General features: G+C 44.1%; 1 protein-coding gene across 8 annotated transcripts in view; it reads right to left on the bottom strand.

Moving 5' to 3' along the window:
- CHD7 (chromodomain helicase DNA binding protein 7) overlaps positions 1–19,126 on the bottom strand; it is a 509,619-nt gene that overhangs the window by 158,131 nt on the left and 332,362 nt on the right. For all 8 annotated transcript variants that reach the window (XM_029591355.1, XM_029591364.1, XM_029591363.1 and 5 more), the window contains exons 7-12: positions 9,927–9,982; positions 7,992–8,106; positions 6,573–6,656; positions 5,639–5,776; positions 5,420–5,541; positions 4,861–5,104 (exon numbers count right to left, since the gene is read on the bottom strand). In XM_029591355.1, coding sequence (XP_029447215.1) covers positions 4,861–5,104; positions 5,420–5,541; positions 5,639–5,776; positions 6,573–6,656; positions 7,992–8,106; positions 9,927–9,982 — 759 coding nt within the window. The remainder of the gene's footprint in view (positions 1–4,860; positions 5,105–5,419; positions 5,542–5,638; positions 5,777–6,572; positions 6,657–7,991; positions 8,107–9,926; positions 9,983–19,126) is intronic.

Raw genomic sequence — 19,126 nt, 5'->3', positions numbered from 1 at the left:
TAAATATACTGAAACGCTGAGGAGTGCACGAAGGGCACACAAAAGTCGCGCACTGACACTGCAAGCCCTTTAAACCATCGGCCCCTGATGATCATCCGCCTGTATGTTGTCTACTCCTGTTATATGGGAGGCTGACAGTGCCTGTAAATGAAGTTCCGCCCATGGCAGGACGACATCCATTTCTAGAGAGACTTGTCACCAAGGAGTCCCTCCTTGGTGATTTATATACGCCACCGCAGTTGCGTTGTCTGTCATAACTTTCATAGCCTTACTTCTAACCAGTTCATGAACTGAAGGAACACTAGTCAATTTGCCCATGCCTCCAGTCGATTGATGGACCAAGTTGCCTCTTCGGGAGTCCACAGCCCTTTCACCACCAACTCCTGACTGTGTGCTTCCCAAGCCATGGAGACTCGCATCCATGGTAACCACCAACTAGTCAGGAGTCTCCAAATCCATACCTTTTTCTAGATGCTCCCTTCTCAACCACCAGAGAAGCTTCTGTCTCACCTCCGGTGGCAAGGCCAGAGTCACATTGTATTCCTGAAACTGGGGTTTCCATCAAGAAAGGAGACACTGCTGCAGAGGACGCACATGAGCATGTGCCCAAGGTACAACCTCTATCTTCACGGCCATGGATCCCAACATTTGCAGATATGGAAGGCTGACAGGCTGATCGCCACAAGCAGGGCCTGGACTTAGACCTGAACCCAGATCTTCTGAATGAAGACTCTGGGAGAAATACCTTGCCTTGCGCCATGTCAAACTGAACATCTATATTCTCCAGGACCTGAGATGACTGCAGGTTGCTCTTGGCTAAGTTCACTATACACCCCAAGTGCTGCAATAACTGAACCACCCTGGTGGTCACCACTCTGCTCTCTTCCATTGACTCTGCTCTGATTAACTAATCATCAAAGTACGGATGAACCATAATGCCTTCCCTTTCTGAGCGCTGTGACCAAAACTACCATCACCTTGGAAAAATTCCTGGGTGCCGTGGCCAAACCAAAGGGTAATGCTTGGAACTGGTAGTGCTGACCTAACCTTGCATAGAGCAAATATCGCTGATGCTGCTTGCGAATTGGAATATGAAGGTAAGCTTCCGATAGGTCCAGAAAAGTGAGAAATTCTCCTTTCTTCATCACCATGATCACTGATCTTAACATTTCCATCTGAAAATGGGTAACCAGAGGGCCCACTTGACCCCCTTGAGATCCAGAATAGGTCAAAACAAACCCTTTTTTGGGAACCATGAAGTAAATGGAATAGGGCCCTATTCACTCCTGATCATTTGGAACTGGAACCACTGCCTTTAGGGCGAGCAACCCTTGCAAGGTGCACTGGACTGCTGACTTCTTTTCTATGGAGTTGAGGGGGAAATCGTAAAAGTGACAGAGAGGAGGGATGAGTTCCAAAGCATATCTGTCACGCATCACTTCGAAAACCCACTGGTCAGAAGTGATGTTGAGACCACCTCTGATAAAATTGAGGCAGGCGATCGCCTATCTCCAGCACCAGAAGATGGACCTCCAAAACTTCATTGGGAGGAACGCAGCATTCCAGACCTGGAGGTGCTGTCTTTGCCTGGCTTCCTTGGCCAAAAGGACAGAGATCTCCCAATGTCCAAGACCTCTGACTACTCGAACCTCTGAAGGTGCAAAAATGCCAAGAACTCCAAAATCGTCCCTTGGCTTGAGAAAACCGGAGAGTCGATTTCTTATCCTCTGGTAACTGAGGAAATTTCGACTTTCTCCATCAATCCACTATCTTTATCTCCTCCGCAAACAAGCAGCGCCCCTTAAAAGATAACTTTGTAAGGTTTGATTTTGAAATTGTATCAGCAGACCAGTTGTGTAGCCAGAGGAGCCTTTGGGCTGTAATCACCAAAGCCACCCCTCGAGCCGCCATGCATGCCAAATCATATCCAGCATATGCCAGGAAGGCAGCTCCCGGTTCCAGGAATGAGCCACTCTCTCCCAGAGCTTCCTAGGCCTCCTAAACTAACTGTAACCCGGCCCTGGCCACCATACAACAGCAAGCGGAGATTTGGAGATTCATGGGCAAGACTTCAAAGGTCTACTTCAAAATAACCTCAATCTTCTGATCTTGAGCATCTTTTAAAGCTGCACCTCCTTCCATGAGAATGGTGGTCCACTTTATCACAGCACAGACTAATGCATCTACCTTAGGAAACCGGAATTTCTCCTGCGCTGTAGGGTCCATAGGATACAATCCCACTAACGAGCGACCTCCTTGAAAATAAGTCTCAGGTGTGCTCCATTCTAATCAACTCCTGGACAGCCTTCATGCAGAGGAAAAAAAATAAGGATGCCTTACGCAAGCTGATCATTACAAGGTTCCGCTTCAGATCTTTGGCCACTGCTGGCAAGATCTCCTCACACCCAAGGGCTTTCAAGGTCTGTAAAATTAAACTGTGCATCTTTTCCCTGTGAAAAGCCGTATCATAATTCTATGAGGCTCAGCATCTGGGGCAATTTCCCCCCCTTTTCCAATAATGGATTGTTGGGATCTGCTCCGAGGATACCAACTCCCAATCTGAGTCTACTGAAGGATCCCTGTCCTTTTCTTCTCCCTCCTCCTGAAAGGAGACAAGGACTCCCTGGAATACTATGTCCTAAGGATGGAAACTTCTGAAACTGGCAATCCCTAGTCTCTTCCCAGGGAACTCCTTTCCCATGACAGAAGGCCTGGAGACCCTTAAAAAATTCCACCTATGAAATGGCAGAAAGATCCAGGGTAAGCAAAACCCTCTGAGCCCACTCCCGAGGGGTTTGGCAGGAGAGGGGATGGGGAAGACTCCTCAACCGTTCTGGTAGGAGTTATTGCCACAACCTCTGCCTGTAAAATGGGGACCTCTGAGGTTCCAGCAGGAATAAACTCCCCTGTACAGACATCCCCCTGGGCCTTCACACACTTTTGATGCACACTAAAGGACCTCCTAGGATTAAGGACCCTCATATGGAATGCCGAGCACATGAGACGCTTCTTCCCATGCTGCTGCCCCAATGCCATGTCACACTCACTCTTCCTCTAAAAGCTGAGCAAAAAAGTGTCCCACCACATGCCTCAGCAGTTCCTACCAATGAAAATGGTGCCTGCCACGTGTGGCTTTGCCATTGAAAATTTGCCCCACAGCCCTCCTGAATTATGTGGCTTGGTGCAGCTGTGATCACAGCTGTCTACTGCCTGGCCTGCAAAACATCATGCTGACACCCACTCCCAGCACTGCTCGACGCGCATGCTTTTATTTTTTTTTCAATAAACTTTTCACAGACAAAACCAGCAAAATAAAAAAGGCAGGGAGATAGCAGAGGAAGAAAGCAGGACCAGATAGAGAAAATAACTAAGCAGCAGGGCTGAGCCCAATGCCTCCTTACCCTACTGGATCTCTTCTGCTGCCCAGAGGAGGGCTAGGGCTGCAGCCTTCACCTCACTACTGTCCTTTTTTATTTTTGCTTGTCTCCTGAGATTGGATCTCAGACACTCAACTGAGGGAGCTACTGCTTTCACCACAGGAGGTCAAACTGGCCCGTTCAATCCAGGCAGGCCAAGATCCACAAGCACGGATGCATTTCCACCATCTACTAGAGAAAAACTGGCTGGCTGGTGCCTGAGCAGAGCTATATGAGGGCGATGTCAGCGAGTCTCTGTTCTCCATCTCTACCTGCTGGTTGGCGTGCACAACTTCATCCTGGCTTGCCTGGATGAAGAGGAAGTTCAACTTTCCATATGCTTCCACATGGGATAAATATGCAGTTATAAAATACTTAATCCCCACACATAGTGAGTCTCAAACATATTAAAAATTAATTATTTAGAGGCAAGTAGATGGGGATGTGTTCTAACATTAAAAGAACACACAAGATACGAATCAGTAAATCACACTGCCTCAATCCATATAATTCAGGGAGCAAGGTAAACAAATTAAAATTACTTTCATAAACCTTCCATTTTCAAGTTATGAGAAAAGGACCAGTTTAAATATTTACTTTCAAAATGTAGTTCTGCAGCATTTCATTGAACATGCATATAAAAAAAACCCAAAAAAACCCAAAACTTTACATACATTTCAATTTGAATGCTATGCTTCTAAAGCAATTTAAAAAATGCCAAAAAAACAAAACAAAACCCAAAACCAGGATGCTAGAGAGATATGGACCAGGAAAATAAGGTTTTCTGTTTTTATCCTTAGGTCATCTTTCACAGCATCATCTGCCTTATGAGTGATGAGATGCCACCATATCTGTTCTAGCTTGCTTGGTAGTTGTATCTACCAACTAAATGTTACGATATAGGAGGAGAATCTATTGGTTAGGAGCTATCAATATACCATGGTGAATAGAGGTGGCTGTGAAAACTTGTTTCAGAAGCAGAAAAAAGCTGGATGGTTTGGGGGGGGGGGGGGGGGGGAGGAGAATGGAAATTTAAGCTGCTTGTGAATGCAGGTGATCTTGGGTATAATCATGTCACATTCAAGAATCCCCACCTACTTAGCAGAAGAGTAACACTACAGACCCAGTAGAATTACCACCACCACCTCTCTCGGCCAGAAAATATATGTACGAAATGCATGAGCAGGCATCATTTTCTAAGTATTCTTCTATGAAGCAATTCTGTTTGCTTAAAATGGCATCGGCAGAGCATGAGAGTTGTGTGTGTTTAGAATTCATTAAATTCTTTTATGACCCATTGCATGGCTCCACAAAGGCTGAAACTAATAAGGGCTACAGAGTACACATGGCTTCTACATCTTAGCAAGTTGTGAGAAGAGCTCTTTCCAACTCTTATGTCCATCTAATCCCAAGCACTGATAGTAGTGTATTGCATTACTCTTACCTGCGGATCTTTGAAGTACATTTCATACATTTGAATGGTCCGACGGCTAGCTTGACTCCCATGATACACAACCACATTCAACTCGGTCCAGGTGCGAAACTCTCTTTCCCAGTTTGGGATTGTGGACAGAGGGGCAATAACCAAAAAAGGACCATGGATTCCCTTCATATATATCTCATAGAGAAATGTAATGGACTGGATAGTTTTTCCTAACCCCATTTCATCTGCTAAAATGCAGTTTCGTCTGAAATCAGAGAGATAATAAACTGTTACCAAAGCATACATGACAAATGCATTCTTTCAAATGTACAATTTCCAGAGAGATGTCTTCAACAGTTCACAGGGGCAGCAAACGTATTGTGCGATGCAGCAGGAAAACTTCCCGTTCTACAGCAAACCACATCAGTTGTACACCAAGCCAGATAATAATTCCCAAGTAATGAAAAAAAATGTGATTTACTATTTTACAGTGTTAATCTTGGTCCTGACAATTAAACTAGGTTATGTAGTAAACCTATAAAAGTTTCCATCAGTGCCAAAAGTTAAAATGTCTACATACGTGTTATACCAGTTGAACAGAAGCCAGTTCACTCCCTCTAACTGGTATTCCCTGAGTTTGTTATTGTTTTTATACTCCCTGGAAGTCTCAGATTTCTTCCACTCGTCAGCAGGAGGTCGCTCCTGTTTCAAATACAGTAAATCCCATTAGTGGTTTCCGAAACACCACATTACTTTGCTATTTTCAAATGAAATCCTGTGTACAGTTGCCAATTCTTACCACATGCTCTGTTGCTGGCTCCCTAGACTTCAGTTTCTCAAATTCTTCAATCTTAGCTTGATCTATGTCTTGCTTCAGTTCCCAAGTGCTGTCTTCATAGGGAAGCGAGCACCACTTCACCAAATAATGAGTCATAGGCTATATTTAGCAAAGAAAAATTAATTTCAGAAAAGAGCAAAGTAATGTCCAGAATTGGGCTGCACTGCAAGACGCACACATGTAACTTTGAAATAGAATATTCTAAAAATATTTATTTTTAAATGAATATGCCAGCAGGTGTTTTTGCATCATGTAAGTATCGCAGTTGAAAATGGTTATCACAAGAGAAATAGTGTTTGCATTTTCAGTGCAAGGGTTGATATGCTTGCTAAGAGCACTTCATGCCACAAAAAACTCACTAGGCTATGAAGCTAGCTTGCTTGAACATCAGTACTACCCAGCATTTAAAGAAGGTACATGAGAGATTGAAAGACAAAAAATATTTAAAAACTGTTAAATACTAAGCCCACAAAACTGGAAAAGGATTATAAATGAGCTCAGGTTACTAGAAATAATAGATTAATGTTTTTAGTATCTCGCTATATACAGAATGAGGTTAACTCATTATTTGGCCAATATTTACAGTGACTTTTTCCTCAATCTATGCTCATGCAAACACCACTAATCCTTCTTGGAAATATCACCCTTATCCTCATTTCATCATTTTGAGCATCTTTACCCAGTTGTTTGCATCATGTCTGACTGGAATCATGAATATTTAAATGAGGCACTCTTCAAGTGACAACATAGATATATATATATATATCTATGTTGTCACTTGAAGGGTGCCTCATTTGTGTGTGTGTGTGAGTGAGATAGATAGATAGATATATATATATATATATATCTATCTCACACACACACACACACACACACACACACGCTTTTTCCTTACCTCACCATTATCATCAGTGCTGGGAGCAACATCCAAAATTCGATCAATTTCCACATAGTCAGGATTAAAGAGCTCATCTTCAATCTGTTGGGGGAAGAATGAAAAATAAACAGAGCTACGAAACACCTAATCTTTCATTCCCTCTTTCCTGGAAGGGAAAATATATATTTTTATTCAATAGGCATTAGTATTTTGGATCATAGTGACATCAAAATTCTATTCAGCAAACTTAAGCACATTAATTGAAATGCTACAATTCAGCAGGATCGCTCCCCGTGAGGGAAGTGGGCTCCTCAGACTTAGTTAACTGGGCCTCTTAATTACTGTGTGAAACCTTTTACTGCAAGAGAATGTTTAAGAATATTTTAAATGAAGTGTGAAATTACAATTCACTAATGAGCAATCGAAAACGGCTTATGGCATGCCACGCATTTAGCATTCTTGAGAACTACAGCTTGCAATAAAGAAATTAGAGCAGTGTACATTAAGTGCTGTTTTAGATTATCAAACAGCCGTTTGCTTTTTAAGCAAGAATCAAAGGGCTGCCAGTTTTGTAAATGGAAAGTGCATATTTCTTGGAAAACTGAAGACTGGTTTAATGTGTTCTGAAACTTGGGTGTAAGTTTGCAGGGGGGGGGAGGTGCTACTGTTCCCTCCCTATACTTTAATGCCATCATACTGCTTCACATAATAATGGAGAAGTAAATAAGAAAGCAAGGACCACTCATTAAATGTTTTAAAATAGGGAAACTATAGGTGTTCAGCAATAAAAAAAACAAAACGAAAAAACCCCCCAAAACTAAAGGTTTCTTAAACTGAAGGTAGGAGACAGATCACTTGAACACCCCACAAAAAAAAAAAAAAATCAACAATCATGAAGACACAAAATGGGGTAGCCTCAATTACATGAAAAAGTGAGGGCACCTTCTAACTTTTTCCTTGAAAAGTGTTCACAGATCTTAAAGGTAAATAAATATATTTGCATACGTAATAAGGACTTCTGTTGAAATTTCAAAATGGTATAAATGCAATTTGCCAAACAGCTTTGTAATATCACTGCTTTTTTTTTTTTTTAATCTTAAAACATCTTCAGCTATTCCAACCAAAGAGACTCAGAAGTTATCTGTGGCTATAAGTGGGTAGTGCGTACAGAAAACTTGTGTTCTGGCAGTACCAAAACCTCTACGCTTTTCTATTTTACTCCAATATACATGCCAAATGATTTATAAAAGAGTAAGTAACAGGAAGGCTGAGAAACTTCCTGTTTACACACTGTTTTAGCAATTTACCATTTGCTGCATGTAAGAAATGAGCCACAAACAGCTTAAATGCTCCAGAAAGTTCCTGGAAGTAGAAATCTGAAACAGTTTTACATGGGACTCTGAAAGTCCATCACACAACCTATAATAAATACCATACCTCTGAAAAGAATTTGCTCTGACCCTGCTTTGCTTTGAACCGTTTAATCTTTTGATGGATTCTCTTGTCCTTCCCCAACTCTTCTACAGTTGCCCATTGGCAATGAAGAAAAGAGCTTTAGAATTAAAAAAAAACAAAAAACAAACAAACCAAAATATCATTAAAAAGGCACAATAATTAAAACCTTTGTACTGTGTATTCCTCTATCTCTGAGAACACCAACCATCAGCTCCTGTAAAGAGGCAGTTGATATAATAAACAGTTACTTTGTGGACATTATCAGCACTAGTCAAAGGGGGATTTGATGATGGCAAGAAATCCTTAGCTCTGTTTTTCCTCCTCTCCTTTGCCAAAAAATTAAAGAAAAAAAAAACAAAACCCCACATTCCCCAAAACTGGGATGTGCAGTTTTCTCAGTGACAGTGTGCTAAAGGTCACCTTACTGGGATCAGGTAGAATGGGGAATGACAGTGGGAGGCCAACACACTACCTAGTGCTCCACAGCACCATAACCCAATTTTTCAAACTGGATATTAAGGGATTTGAACTCACAACACAATCAGCAAACTAAGGGACTCTCAACTACAATGTTGACTAAGCAAATGAGGCATCCCCTACCTTCTCCTTGCCTATTACTTAACCTTCTCCCAGCTATGAAGTTATATTGTCTGCTATGTTATCATGACGATGTTTTGGAAGAATGAATTCTAACAGGATCTAAAATGAGGCTAAACACAACAGTGCCTGTTTCATGGAGAATAATGCCTTACAACCCCTAAAAAAGGCTAAACGGTATGATTCCCATAAACAAAGAGCAGGGCTTACCTAATGGCACATTTCATATAACTGATTTTAATAATTAAAAAAAGAAAAAAAGGACTAAACAGGGTGCTAAACAGTCATTTTATTTTTTCCTCTATGATCAGGTTTGAACACCCCCCACTACCCCCCTCCCCTTTAAAGAGGCACTTCATATCATACCCAACCTTTTTATATTTGCTTGTAAAAGCCAAAATAGTCCATGTTTATCCAGATTCAGATGACAGTTGCTCCTCAGAAGTGGATATTAAACCAGAATTTTAATAAAAAAAACATACAAAAGCCTTTAGGTTGATGTCAGTCAGCACTGAATAGGGGCCTGGTCTGCAGCAGGGGTATAGGAAGTACGTACAAGAGGGCTGCTGCAACCGGATAGGTGCACAGTGCCAGAACACAATGTTCTCTCTTTTTAAATTAACCTTTCAATTTCTGTTTCTTGAAGCAACACGCAGCTAAATAATGGTAGACTGTATATGGATCTGATACACTCGTGGGAAGAGCTGGAAAACAATTAATAAAATCAAGCATCTGCAGCTTGAACTGATAGTCTCTCTCTTGTGAAAGATGGTCTAATATATATATATATATATATATATATATATATATAAATCCACTGAAGAGGGGTGTGTTCAAATATTTAAGTTCATCCACAGACAAAAGTGTCTTAATGTACCAAATAACTGTTTTTAATTCATACTAATTCAAATAATCAGGTAGTCTTATCTTTTTATAAGCTGAAAGAATATAATACACACACAAAAATAAATATATATTCCAAGTTTTTGCTAGAAAAAAAATGTATCAATATTCAACTTGGTTTTTATTCTTTTGTCTTGGAAACATGTAAGGCAAGCTGATTTACAGTACCAGTATTCATTTCATTGAGAAACTGCCACTCGTACAGTCATCAGTCCAGTCAAACACAGATCAACAAATTGTCAGCTCCAAAGCACAAGTCTGATGTGGCGCAAGGTCAAATTTACTAAGGGATCACTCCCCTCCCTCGCTACACCAACATCAAAATACAAGAAACTGTTTAATAAATCTGGCCTACAATTATTCCCTATTGGGACAAATCTGAAAAGAACTGGTGTCAATACATTACAATTCACTTACAAGTTTTTGTATTTTACATAGAACTCCTCTACTTCCACCTCCTCTCCAGACTCCATCTGTAACAAAATCACATTAGGTGGTGCAAGCTGTTTAAAAGGTATTCATCAGGATATAAAACTGAATATTCCCTCCCATTAAAAACAATGTTCACTAAAGGTGGCAGGGATTAAAAAGAAAAAAATGGAGGAATGGTGGGGGGAGAGGAGGGGGAAAGGGACAGGGAGCCTACCACATCAGCTTTCCTGTTGGAAGGCTCTGCTTACTATATCATCAAGGACATGAATCATTTTAACTCCTCCTTAACCACATGCAGCTTCATTCACAACAACCTGACCCCAAGGCTGGCTTCCTGCCAAACCCACAGTGTTAAGTAGATGCCAAGCGTACCCTTTTCTCAGGCAACAGCCAATTAGTAAAGGCACTCCCCGAATGCCATATGCATTACTGTTGGCTGGCTCTTGACAATTTTATATTATGGGAATTTAAGAGGGGTTTATGCCTTCATACAGTTAGCATATATACATACACGTAAACCATATAAACACAAACTTGTGGCAGGATTTTAGTGCACCACTGTCATCTGAGGCTTCAGACATACGCCATGCAATCAAACCAAAAAAGTGAAATGCCACTTGTACAGCACAGGTCAGGTTTGAAAGATAAATCTGCACATAGCTATGGTGGTTTGGGATTTTAACATCCTCTTACAACAAAAAATTCCAATTAAAATGATCAACTATTTCATGAAATAGCAGCACATTTATCATTAGTGAATGTGGAAATGCAGACTTAAGAAATAAACAAGGCATGTATCTGCATTAATATATTTTATGCCATTTCTGTCAGACGAGGGTAGCACCTGGCCCACCACAAGAGCACATTTAAAATGCAGTGTGTCCCACATGCAGGGGGGGGATGTACATTTGTAACTTTAGTAGCATGCTATTCATAAAACTTGAAAAGACCAATATAGATGCTGACAGTTCAAAAATTATGCATGTCAAACTGCAGGGCATCTAAATCTGTAATTAGACCCGAAAAAAAAAAAAAAGAGAGACCAACCAATTTTCTTATTTTTGTAGTGTGCCATTTACAAAGTCGAACTTTGCAAGATGCCTGCAATTTAAAATCCACCCAACCACAGTAGCCCCAGTAGTACAAACCCCGCCCTCTGCCTTTCTAGGAAAACCCTTGACACATACTACCAAGGGCTTCCCCTTCAGACGTGCCAGATCGTGTTCATTTTCCTATGAGGCTTAGTCGAAATCTCTAGTCCATATTATCTGACATTTTCAGCTGTGTATGTTCATCTGACTTACAAGCTGCTTTGTTTTGTGAGCGAGGACTACTTTTAATCATCAGTGAGTCAATGTAGCTAACATTCCTGTAATATTTGTTTTCTCAGTACTAGATAAAAGTTTGAAAAATAAATGTTTGGGAGGTACAAGTTTAAAAATGAAGCTTTCAAAAAAAATTTCCCCCATGATTCAGTCAAAAGATTAGCACCCAAGTATATATAATGCCACCACTTGGATTTTCTTTTGTAATAAGTAAAAAAGTAGTTGATAAAATGTTTTCTGAATCAGGTAGGCACAACCTGAGACTGACACCAAGCAAGTGCATTTGGGACACACCTCTCTCTCTCCAAAGAATATATTAGCCAAAAACATCATGACTGGGGCTAAAGTCGGCCCATACAAAGTACCACAAAGTTTTATACATAGGATTTTAATATTTCAGAATAAAATTCATTTTTAGAACTGTGAGAATGTTTGTCTATCTGTTCTTTATATGCTGCCACTTCCAGATGTTAGCATAGAACTGGCAATCCTGAAAATGAACAAGTCAATGGGATCAGACAAGACATATTAGAGGAGCTTAGAGGATACAGTCTGATCTAGCAGTTCTTTGGAGACAGGATTGGCTCTAGAGGACTGGGAAGAGGCAAATGCGGTCCCTCTTCAAAGAGAAGCAGAGCAGAGACTGGTAACTTCAAGCCAATCAGTATGACCTCTATGGTGGGTAAATTAATGGAGTCACCACTGAAAGGAAAGGACTGGGGAATATCTTCAATTCAACAGATTACAGGATACAGTGCAATAAGCAGAGTTATCTACCTGTAACAGATATTCTCCGAGGACAGCAGGATGTTAGCCCTCACACATGGGTGACATCATCAGATGGAGCCCCGATAAGGAAAACTTGGGTCAAAACCTTTAGAATTTTGACTAGGCACAATGAGCATGCCCTATACCATGCATCCATGCAGGATCTGTCTTCAGTCTCGTAACATGGAATGATGATTAAAAATAAAAAATAGGAGAAACCCAGCCGTATGAGTGGCAGGCAGGTTTCGTAAAGACTAACATCCTGTTGGCCTTAGAGAACAGCTGTTACAGGTAAACAACTCTGCTTTCTCCAAGGGCAAGCAGGATGTTAGTTCTCACACATCCATGAATGTTGCTCCCCAATAAAAAAGAGGAGCAATAGAGAACTAACCAGGTACCAATGGGCACAACACCAGTGCTGTAACAGAGGACGACGACCAAACAATGGGTCCTAGGGTTGAGAGAGTTGGGTTCTCAAATAGGTTCCGAAGGACAGACTGGCTGAACCTATTGTTGCGTCAGCCATCCCTATCCAGACAGTAATGTGATGTGAATGTGGGGAGAGAACTCCATGTCTCAGCCTTGCAGATCTCCTCCAAAAGAGCTGATTGCAAGTGGACCACTGATGCTGCCATGGCTCTGACAGAATGAGCCATGATATGACCCCCAAGATGCAGTCAAGCCTGGGGATAACAGAAGGAGATACAATCTGCTAGCCAATTGGATATTGTCTATTTGGCAATGGCAACGCCCAACCTATTCTTATCTAAAGAAACAAAGTTCTGTGGGGGCTGTCTATGGGCTTCTGTCTGCTCGATAGAAGGCTAAGGCTTGCTTGCAGTCCAAATTGTGCAGTGCTATTTCGCCTTGGTGCGAATGGAGCCTGGGAAAGAATATTAGCAAGATGATTGACTGGTTAAGATGGAAATCCATCACCACCTTAGGCAGGAACTTAGGGGGTATACGCAATACCACCCTGTCATGATAAAATTTAGTATAAGGTGGATAATTCACTAAGGCCTGGAACTCACTGACCCTGCACGCTGACGTGGCTATGACCACCACCAACATTTTGACCTTCCAGGCCAGGTACTTCAGGTCACAGGTGTGCAGCAGCTCAAAAGGAGCTTTCATCAGCTGAGCTAATACCATGTTGTGGTCCCTAAGGGAGGCTTTAACTGATGCAGGTCCTACAAGAAACGTACAACTATAGGCTGTACAGAGACTGGCATATTAATTGCCATCAGATGAACTGTAACAGAGGTGGTTTTCAAGCCAACTTCTGATAGGTGTAGAAAGTAATTAAACAGTTTTTGTGTGGGGCAGGAGAACATATCTAGGGACTTCTGCTCACACCACACGGAAAACCTTCCACTTCAGTCCGTAGGACTTTCTAGTGGAAGGCTTTCTAGAAGCCACCAGGACCCAAGACCTCTTCTGAAAGATCAAGTGGCTGCAGAATCAACCTCTCAACATCCAAGCTGTGAGAGAGAGGGCCTGGAAGTTGGGATGCCACAGCCTGCCCTGATCTTGCCTCATGAGATCTGGGGAAGTCCCCAGACTGATCGGTTTCCTGATGGACAGCTCCCGTGGAAGTGGAAACCAGACTTGTCTCAGCCAATGAGGGGCCTTGAGGATTACAGTCCCTCTGTCCTCACAAAAGTATTCACCACTAAAGTAATCGGAGGATACATATACAGAAGACCCTTGCCCAATGACTAGCAAGGGTGTCCAAGGCTGGTTTGCTGCCTGACCTGTACAGGGAGCAGAACCAAGTCACGTTCCTGTTGCATGAGGACATGAACAGATCTACGTCTGGGCTCCCCCAGAGGCAGAATATCTGATTTGCTACCCTTGGTCCAGGGACCACTCGTGGGGTCTGAAGGCTCGACTCAGCCTGTCTGCTACCACGTTCTCCATCCCAGCCAGGTACATGGCCCAGAGCACCAACCAATGGGACAGGGCCCACAACCACTTCCTGATACAGTAGGTATAATCCTGTGCATCCCTGTTTGTTGACATACCACATGGCTACCTGGTTGTCGGACTGGATCAGGACAACTTTGTTGGACAGCTGATCTCTGAAAGCCCATATTGGGTACCTGATTGCCCAAAGCTCCAGGAAGTTGATTTGACAAGAACGTTGATGAGCGGACCAAAGACCCTGGGTGCCAAGCCCATTTACATGAACTCCCTATCCCAGGGGAGATGCATCCATGGTTAGGAAAATTTGAAAGGGGGGGGACACCAAAATGAGATCCCCTGTTCCAGATTGGAAAGTATCCACCACCAGGACAATGAATCCCAGAAAGATGACTCTGATACAATCCTGGAGGCTCTGAGTGGCCTGGCACCACTGAGACCTCAGAGTCCATTGGGATCTGTGCACGTGTAAACTTACCAAGAGAGTAACATGGATGGTTGCAGCCAACCCTTAGGTCTAGCATGGGACGGAGTCCAGTTCTCTTAGGAATCAGGAAGTACCTGGAGTAATCCCTGCCCTCTTTGTCTTGGTGGTATGGGCTCGACCGCTCTGGTCATTAAGAGGGAGGAGAACACTGCTTGTAATACCACCTGATGCGCTACCAGCCCTCAATGTGGGCACAGAGGGCAATTTGGCAGGACACCCAATAGATTCAATTGGTACCCTTTTGGACGATGGACAGAACACACTGGTCTAGAGTCATACTGGGCCACTTGTTCACAAAATACCACAGCCTGCCCCCGACCAGAGGATCCATCATCCTGGGTACAGGCAACTGGCTTATGCTCCCCTACAGCCCCAGTCAAAACCCTATCCTCACAGTTGACTAATGAGCTGACTGGGGTTTGGAGGCTCTCTGCTGCCTGAAACTGTTGCAGGAGCCCTGATGGTGTTGAAAGGTGCGAAGAGGTAGAAAGATTTCCTATGCCCCAGCCTCGATGGCCACCTGGATGAGGAGGACTGGTCCGGAGTACTGGCAGAGAGTTGTTGGAGGGTCTCATGGTGGTCCCAAAGTTGCGCCACAGCATCCCTCACCCTATCTCCGAAGAGATTCTCTCCTGTACACAGCATGTCAGCGAGTCATTCCTGTACCTCCAGTCGGAGATCCAAGATCCACAGCCATGCCATTCTGCAGGTGAAGATTCCCACTGTAGAAAGCAGAGTTGCTTACCTGTAACAGGTGTTCAGAGGACAGCAGGATGTTAGTCCTCACACATGGGTGACATCAGATGGAGCCCAGCACAGAACTTTGATCTCAAAGAATCAAGAACTTTCAAACATGCCCTACTTAGAAGGTGCAGCTCTAGTCATCACCCTTCCCAACTAGGCAGAGTCACTCAATCTATAATATAGCTAATACATGGAGAAACCAACTCCCAGGGGAGGCGCGTGCGTTTCATGAGGACTATGATCCTGCTGTCCTTGGAGAATACCTGTTACACGTAAGCAACTCTATTTTCTCAGAGGACAAGCAGGATGGTAGTCCTCATGCATGGGTGAACCCTAGCTATAGACTGTCCGAGCAGGACAAAGCGGGAAACTGTACAGTGCAGAATCACTACCCACCTGTCTTTTGCCTGTGAGGTAGCTGACTCACAAGGGGTCCAGTTGGAGAACAGTTTGGGTTCTACAAAGAAAAATCATAGAAATGACAAACAAAACCCTCATGTGTAGCAGGGGCGCCTAAGGCAGAGGAGTGATGCGAGTGTGAGCAGAAGCATACTCTGCATCACGGAAAACATTGCAAGCAGGGTTTCAAATCAGTAACTGACAAAATAGGCCTAGAACCTCCTGGATACAGGGAAAAGCCCAGAGATGTAAACAAAATAAGGTCTCTTGTATGAAGACCCAGTTTCTTTTGATGTTAGAAGTCAACCAAAAACCCAATTGGGGCCAGAGTACTCCCCAGAAAGAAACTGCGGTCACTAACATCCAAAGGACAAAATATCTCTGCAAAAGTGTGCCCATGTGTGACTAATAGGCATAATGGGCAGAAAAGCCCAAGCAATGCTTGGAGAATAAATCAGCAAAAATGGCAGGGCCTGAGACAGACCCTATGTGCCAAAGCATCAGACCTAGCTGATAATGCAGGACTGTGTCAAGAGTTTCAGAGGATAAATTGCAACCCCTGAATAGACTACTAACCCAACTCCAGAGCATGGAGAGAAGTTAGGCCTGAAGCTCACCCACACTGCACTCTGTCAAGGGCAGGGCCATTCTATCTACAGGATCGGTCAGGTGAATGGGAAGGCACTTTGGGCAACCTAGTGAAGAGAGAAACGCTAAAGGCAATATTGGCCAGAGCCTGGTAAAAATATAGGGAAAACATGGTCTATCTTTCCCTGCAGGTATTTACTAAGATATACCACGAACTCCTTAGCTTTTCCTCCCCTCCCCCTGAGGGGAGCGAGAACACAAGGAGGCAGACCGCTGGACTGCTGGGGTAAGCACAAGGTGTTAGGTGGTATATCCAAACCTCAAGTGAATAACCCATTGCCAATTCTCGTAGGGAGTAACCCACTGAGATAGAGCTCTCAGCCTGTTTGGAACAGCTGAAACAGAGTGAATTCCCTAGGAAAGAAATTCAGAAATACTACTAAAAGACAGGAAGCCGGGTTACTGCAAGTGCAAACCCTGAACAGGATTTCTTCACCAGCCCGGAAACCCTAATGGTACGAGGATAGGGCCAAGGCGATCTTGGAACAGATGGCCAAGCACCTGGCTTAGGTATTAATACACCAGCCATAATTGCAAATACTTCCCCCAAGGAAGCACGCGGTCCAGTAGTGGAAAAATAGTTGCATGAACCATGCCTCATCTGCCAGTGCCATCAACTGTTCTCCTCGTCTTACCTATCCATCTGAGAACACTGATGCTTCGAGCTCAATGGCGTCTCTTGCAAGCGACTATGGCTGACAACAGCCTTGCTAGTGATCATTAACACCAATGGTGCATGAATACAGGGCTTCTGATGCCTCCCAACCCCAGTTGCTCAGGGCCCCCCCCGAGATCATCGGCATCCATGGTGCCCGACAGCAATAGGCCAATGATAAGACAGCACAATGCCCCTCAGTGCTCCATCGGGACACCACTACACCAGTATGCCTCAGCATACTAGGGTGCCTTGAGTAAAGGGCAATCCTGGTGTTTTATCCATTCAAGGCTGAAGTCCCTGCTGCTTGAGGGCTCCCAAGAGCCCTGGTGGTCGACGGTCCCAGGACAACCAGGGCCCAATGGCACCAAGGGCATCTATAGTATCAGGGCAGTTCCGCACCACGATGGCAATGAGGCCATGCACCTTGACGGCCCCAGCATTGAGGCCACGCCCATATTGCCAAGGCATCCATGGCATGGAATGTAACAGAGGCATCCATGTAATGGATGGGTCCACCACCTCAAAGCTCCAGGCACTCGATGAATCTGGTGCCTCAAGTCCACAATTGCCTACGGCACGGAAGACCTTTATGGCATAGAGGGCAGTCACACACCCCAATGGCATTGAGAGAACACCAGCCCCTCAACAGCATCAAGGGTGACATGGCGCTCTACGGCAGTCCTGGTCCCCAATGCAATCCTGACATCGATGCATCAGATTAACTGTACGCTGGTCACAGAAGTGCATAGGTAACAGCTAATGGGCATGGCACCGAAGGCGCAGCAGCAAGCTGCTTGCTTAGGCTCCAGGTCACTCTCTCCCAGGGAGACTGCACTGTCATCACCGGCAAGCAGGAGGGGAGGCTACATCATCCAGGGCTCCTGCCCGTGAAGACTAGTTCCCCCCCACAAGAATGGTATGGTCCTCGATCTCTTCACTGTCTGACCTCCATCAATGCCGACTGGATCAGTGAAATGACATGGAACTCCTGCCCGGGTAGCATGCAGGCGAGTCCCCAGTCTCAGCGACCTATGTAGATCACCCACGGACTGTACTCAGTAGTCCTGCCAGTACCAGGCAAAAGGTACAAAAACAGACAGAGCAAGCACATATACTAAGCTGCAGGTGCAGAATATATTTTATATAGGGGTGCTGGAAACCCACTTTTTTTTTTTTTAAAGGAAGAAATAGTCACTGTGCAGACTGGCAGAGTCTAAGACCCGCCATGCGAATAGCAGACAGGAGAAGAAAAAGAGAAAGGAAAGAAAACTACCATAAGGTAAAGGAAAGAAAACAACTGCAGTTCTGGAAAAAAACCACTTACAGAAACTGAGGGAGAGCGCAAAGCTGAATACCGTGAGCACATGGCTGCCATGATCATACAGCTCTGCAGAAAAAGAAAGACTGAGGGACTCTGCCTAGGGGGCAGGGTGATGACTACATCTGCACATGCTCAGTAGGGCATGCTTGAAAATTCTAGAGATTCTTTCATGTCAAAGTTCTATGCCGGGCTCCATCTGATGATGTCACCCATGTGTGAGGACTACCATCCTGCTTGTCCTCGGAGAAACTCTTGATGCCATTTCTAAGACATCGTAGGTCGCATGGACCTTGTGTTTTCCAAACACCAGACCCTTTTGCACCAGCAACATGAGTGTTTTGCTGCTGTTGAGCAGCTGCTCAGCCACCTCCTGTACCTGTTTCCAGATGTCCCGCGAGTACTGGCTCATGTAGAGCTGGTAGGCAGCGATGCGGGCAATAAGCATGGCGCCTTGGAACACCTTCCTCCCAAGAATGTCCATTGCTCTGTGGGCCTTCCCTGGAGGTGCCGAAGAATGGTCAGAGAGTGCTTGGCCCTCGAGAGCGAATTTAACCACCATCGACTGGTGAGGCAGCTGATGCTTATCGAATCCGGCAGCCTTTTGGACAACGTAGACCCCATCCACCTTCTTGTTAATGGGAGGCACTGTGAAGGGGTGTTGCCATATCCTCAGCAGCAACTCCTTAAGGATCTGATATACTGGGACCACCACAATCTCCTTAGGAGGCTCCATTAACTGAAGGATCTCAAGCATTTTGTGCGTGGCATACTCCTCTGTCAAAAGTTGAAATGGAATGGCCTCCGCTATCACCCTGCGAAGGTTAAGTCCTCATGCAGGAACTTCCTTCATTCACCTGGAGGAGAAGAGTCTGAAGGGAGATTATCAGAGTCCGAGGAGGACGACTCAGTCAG

Source organism: Rhinatrema bivittatum, chromosome 2 (genome assembly GCF_901001135.1).
Source record: "Rhinatrema bivittatum chromosome 2, aRhiBiv1.1, whole genome shotgun sequence".
In the NCBI taxonomy this organism is placed as follows: domain Eukaryota; kingdom Metazoa; phylum Chordata; class Amphibia; order Gymnophiona; family Rhinatrematidae; genus Rhinatrema; species Rhinatrema bivittatum.
This window is presented reverse-complemented; position numbering and strand designations above follow the sequence as displayed.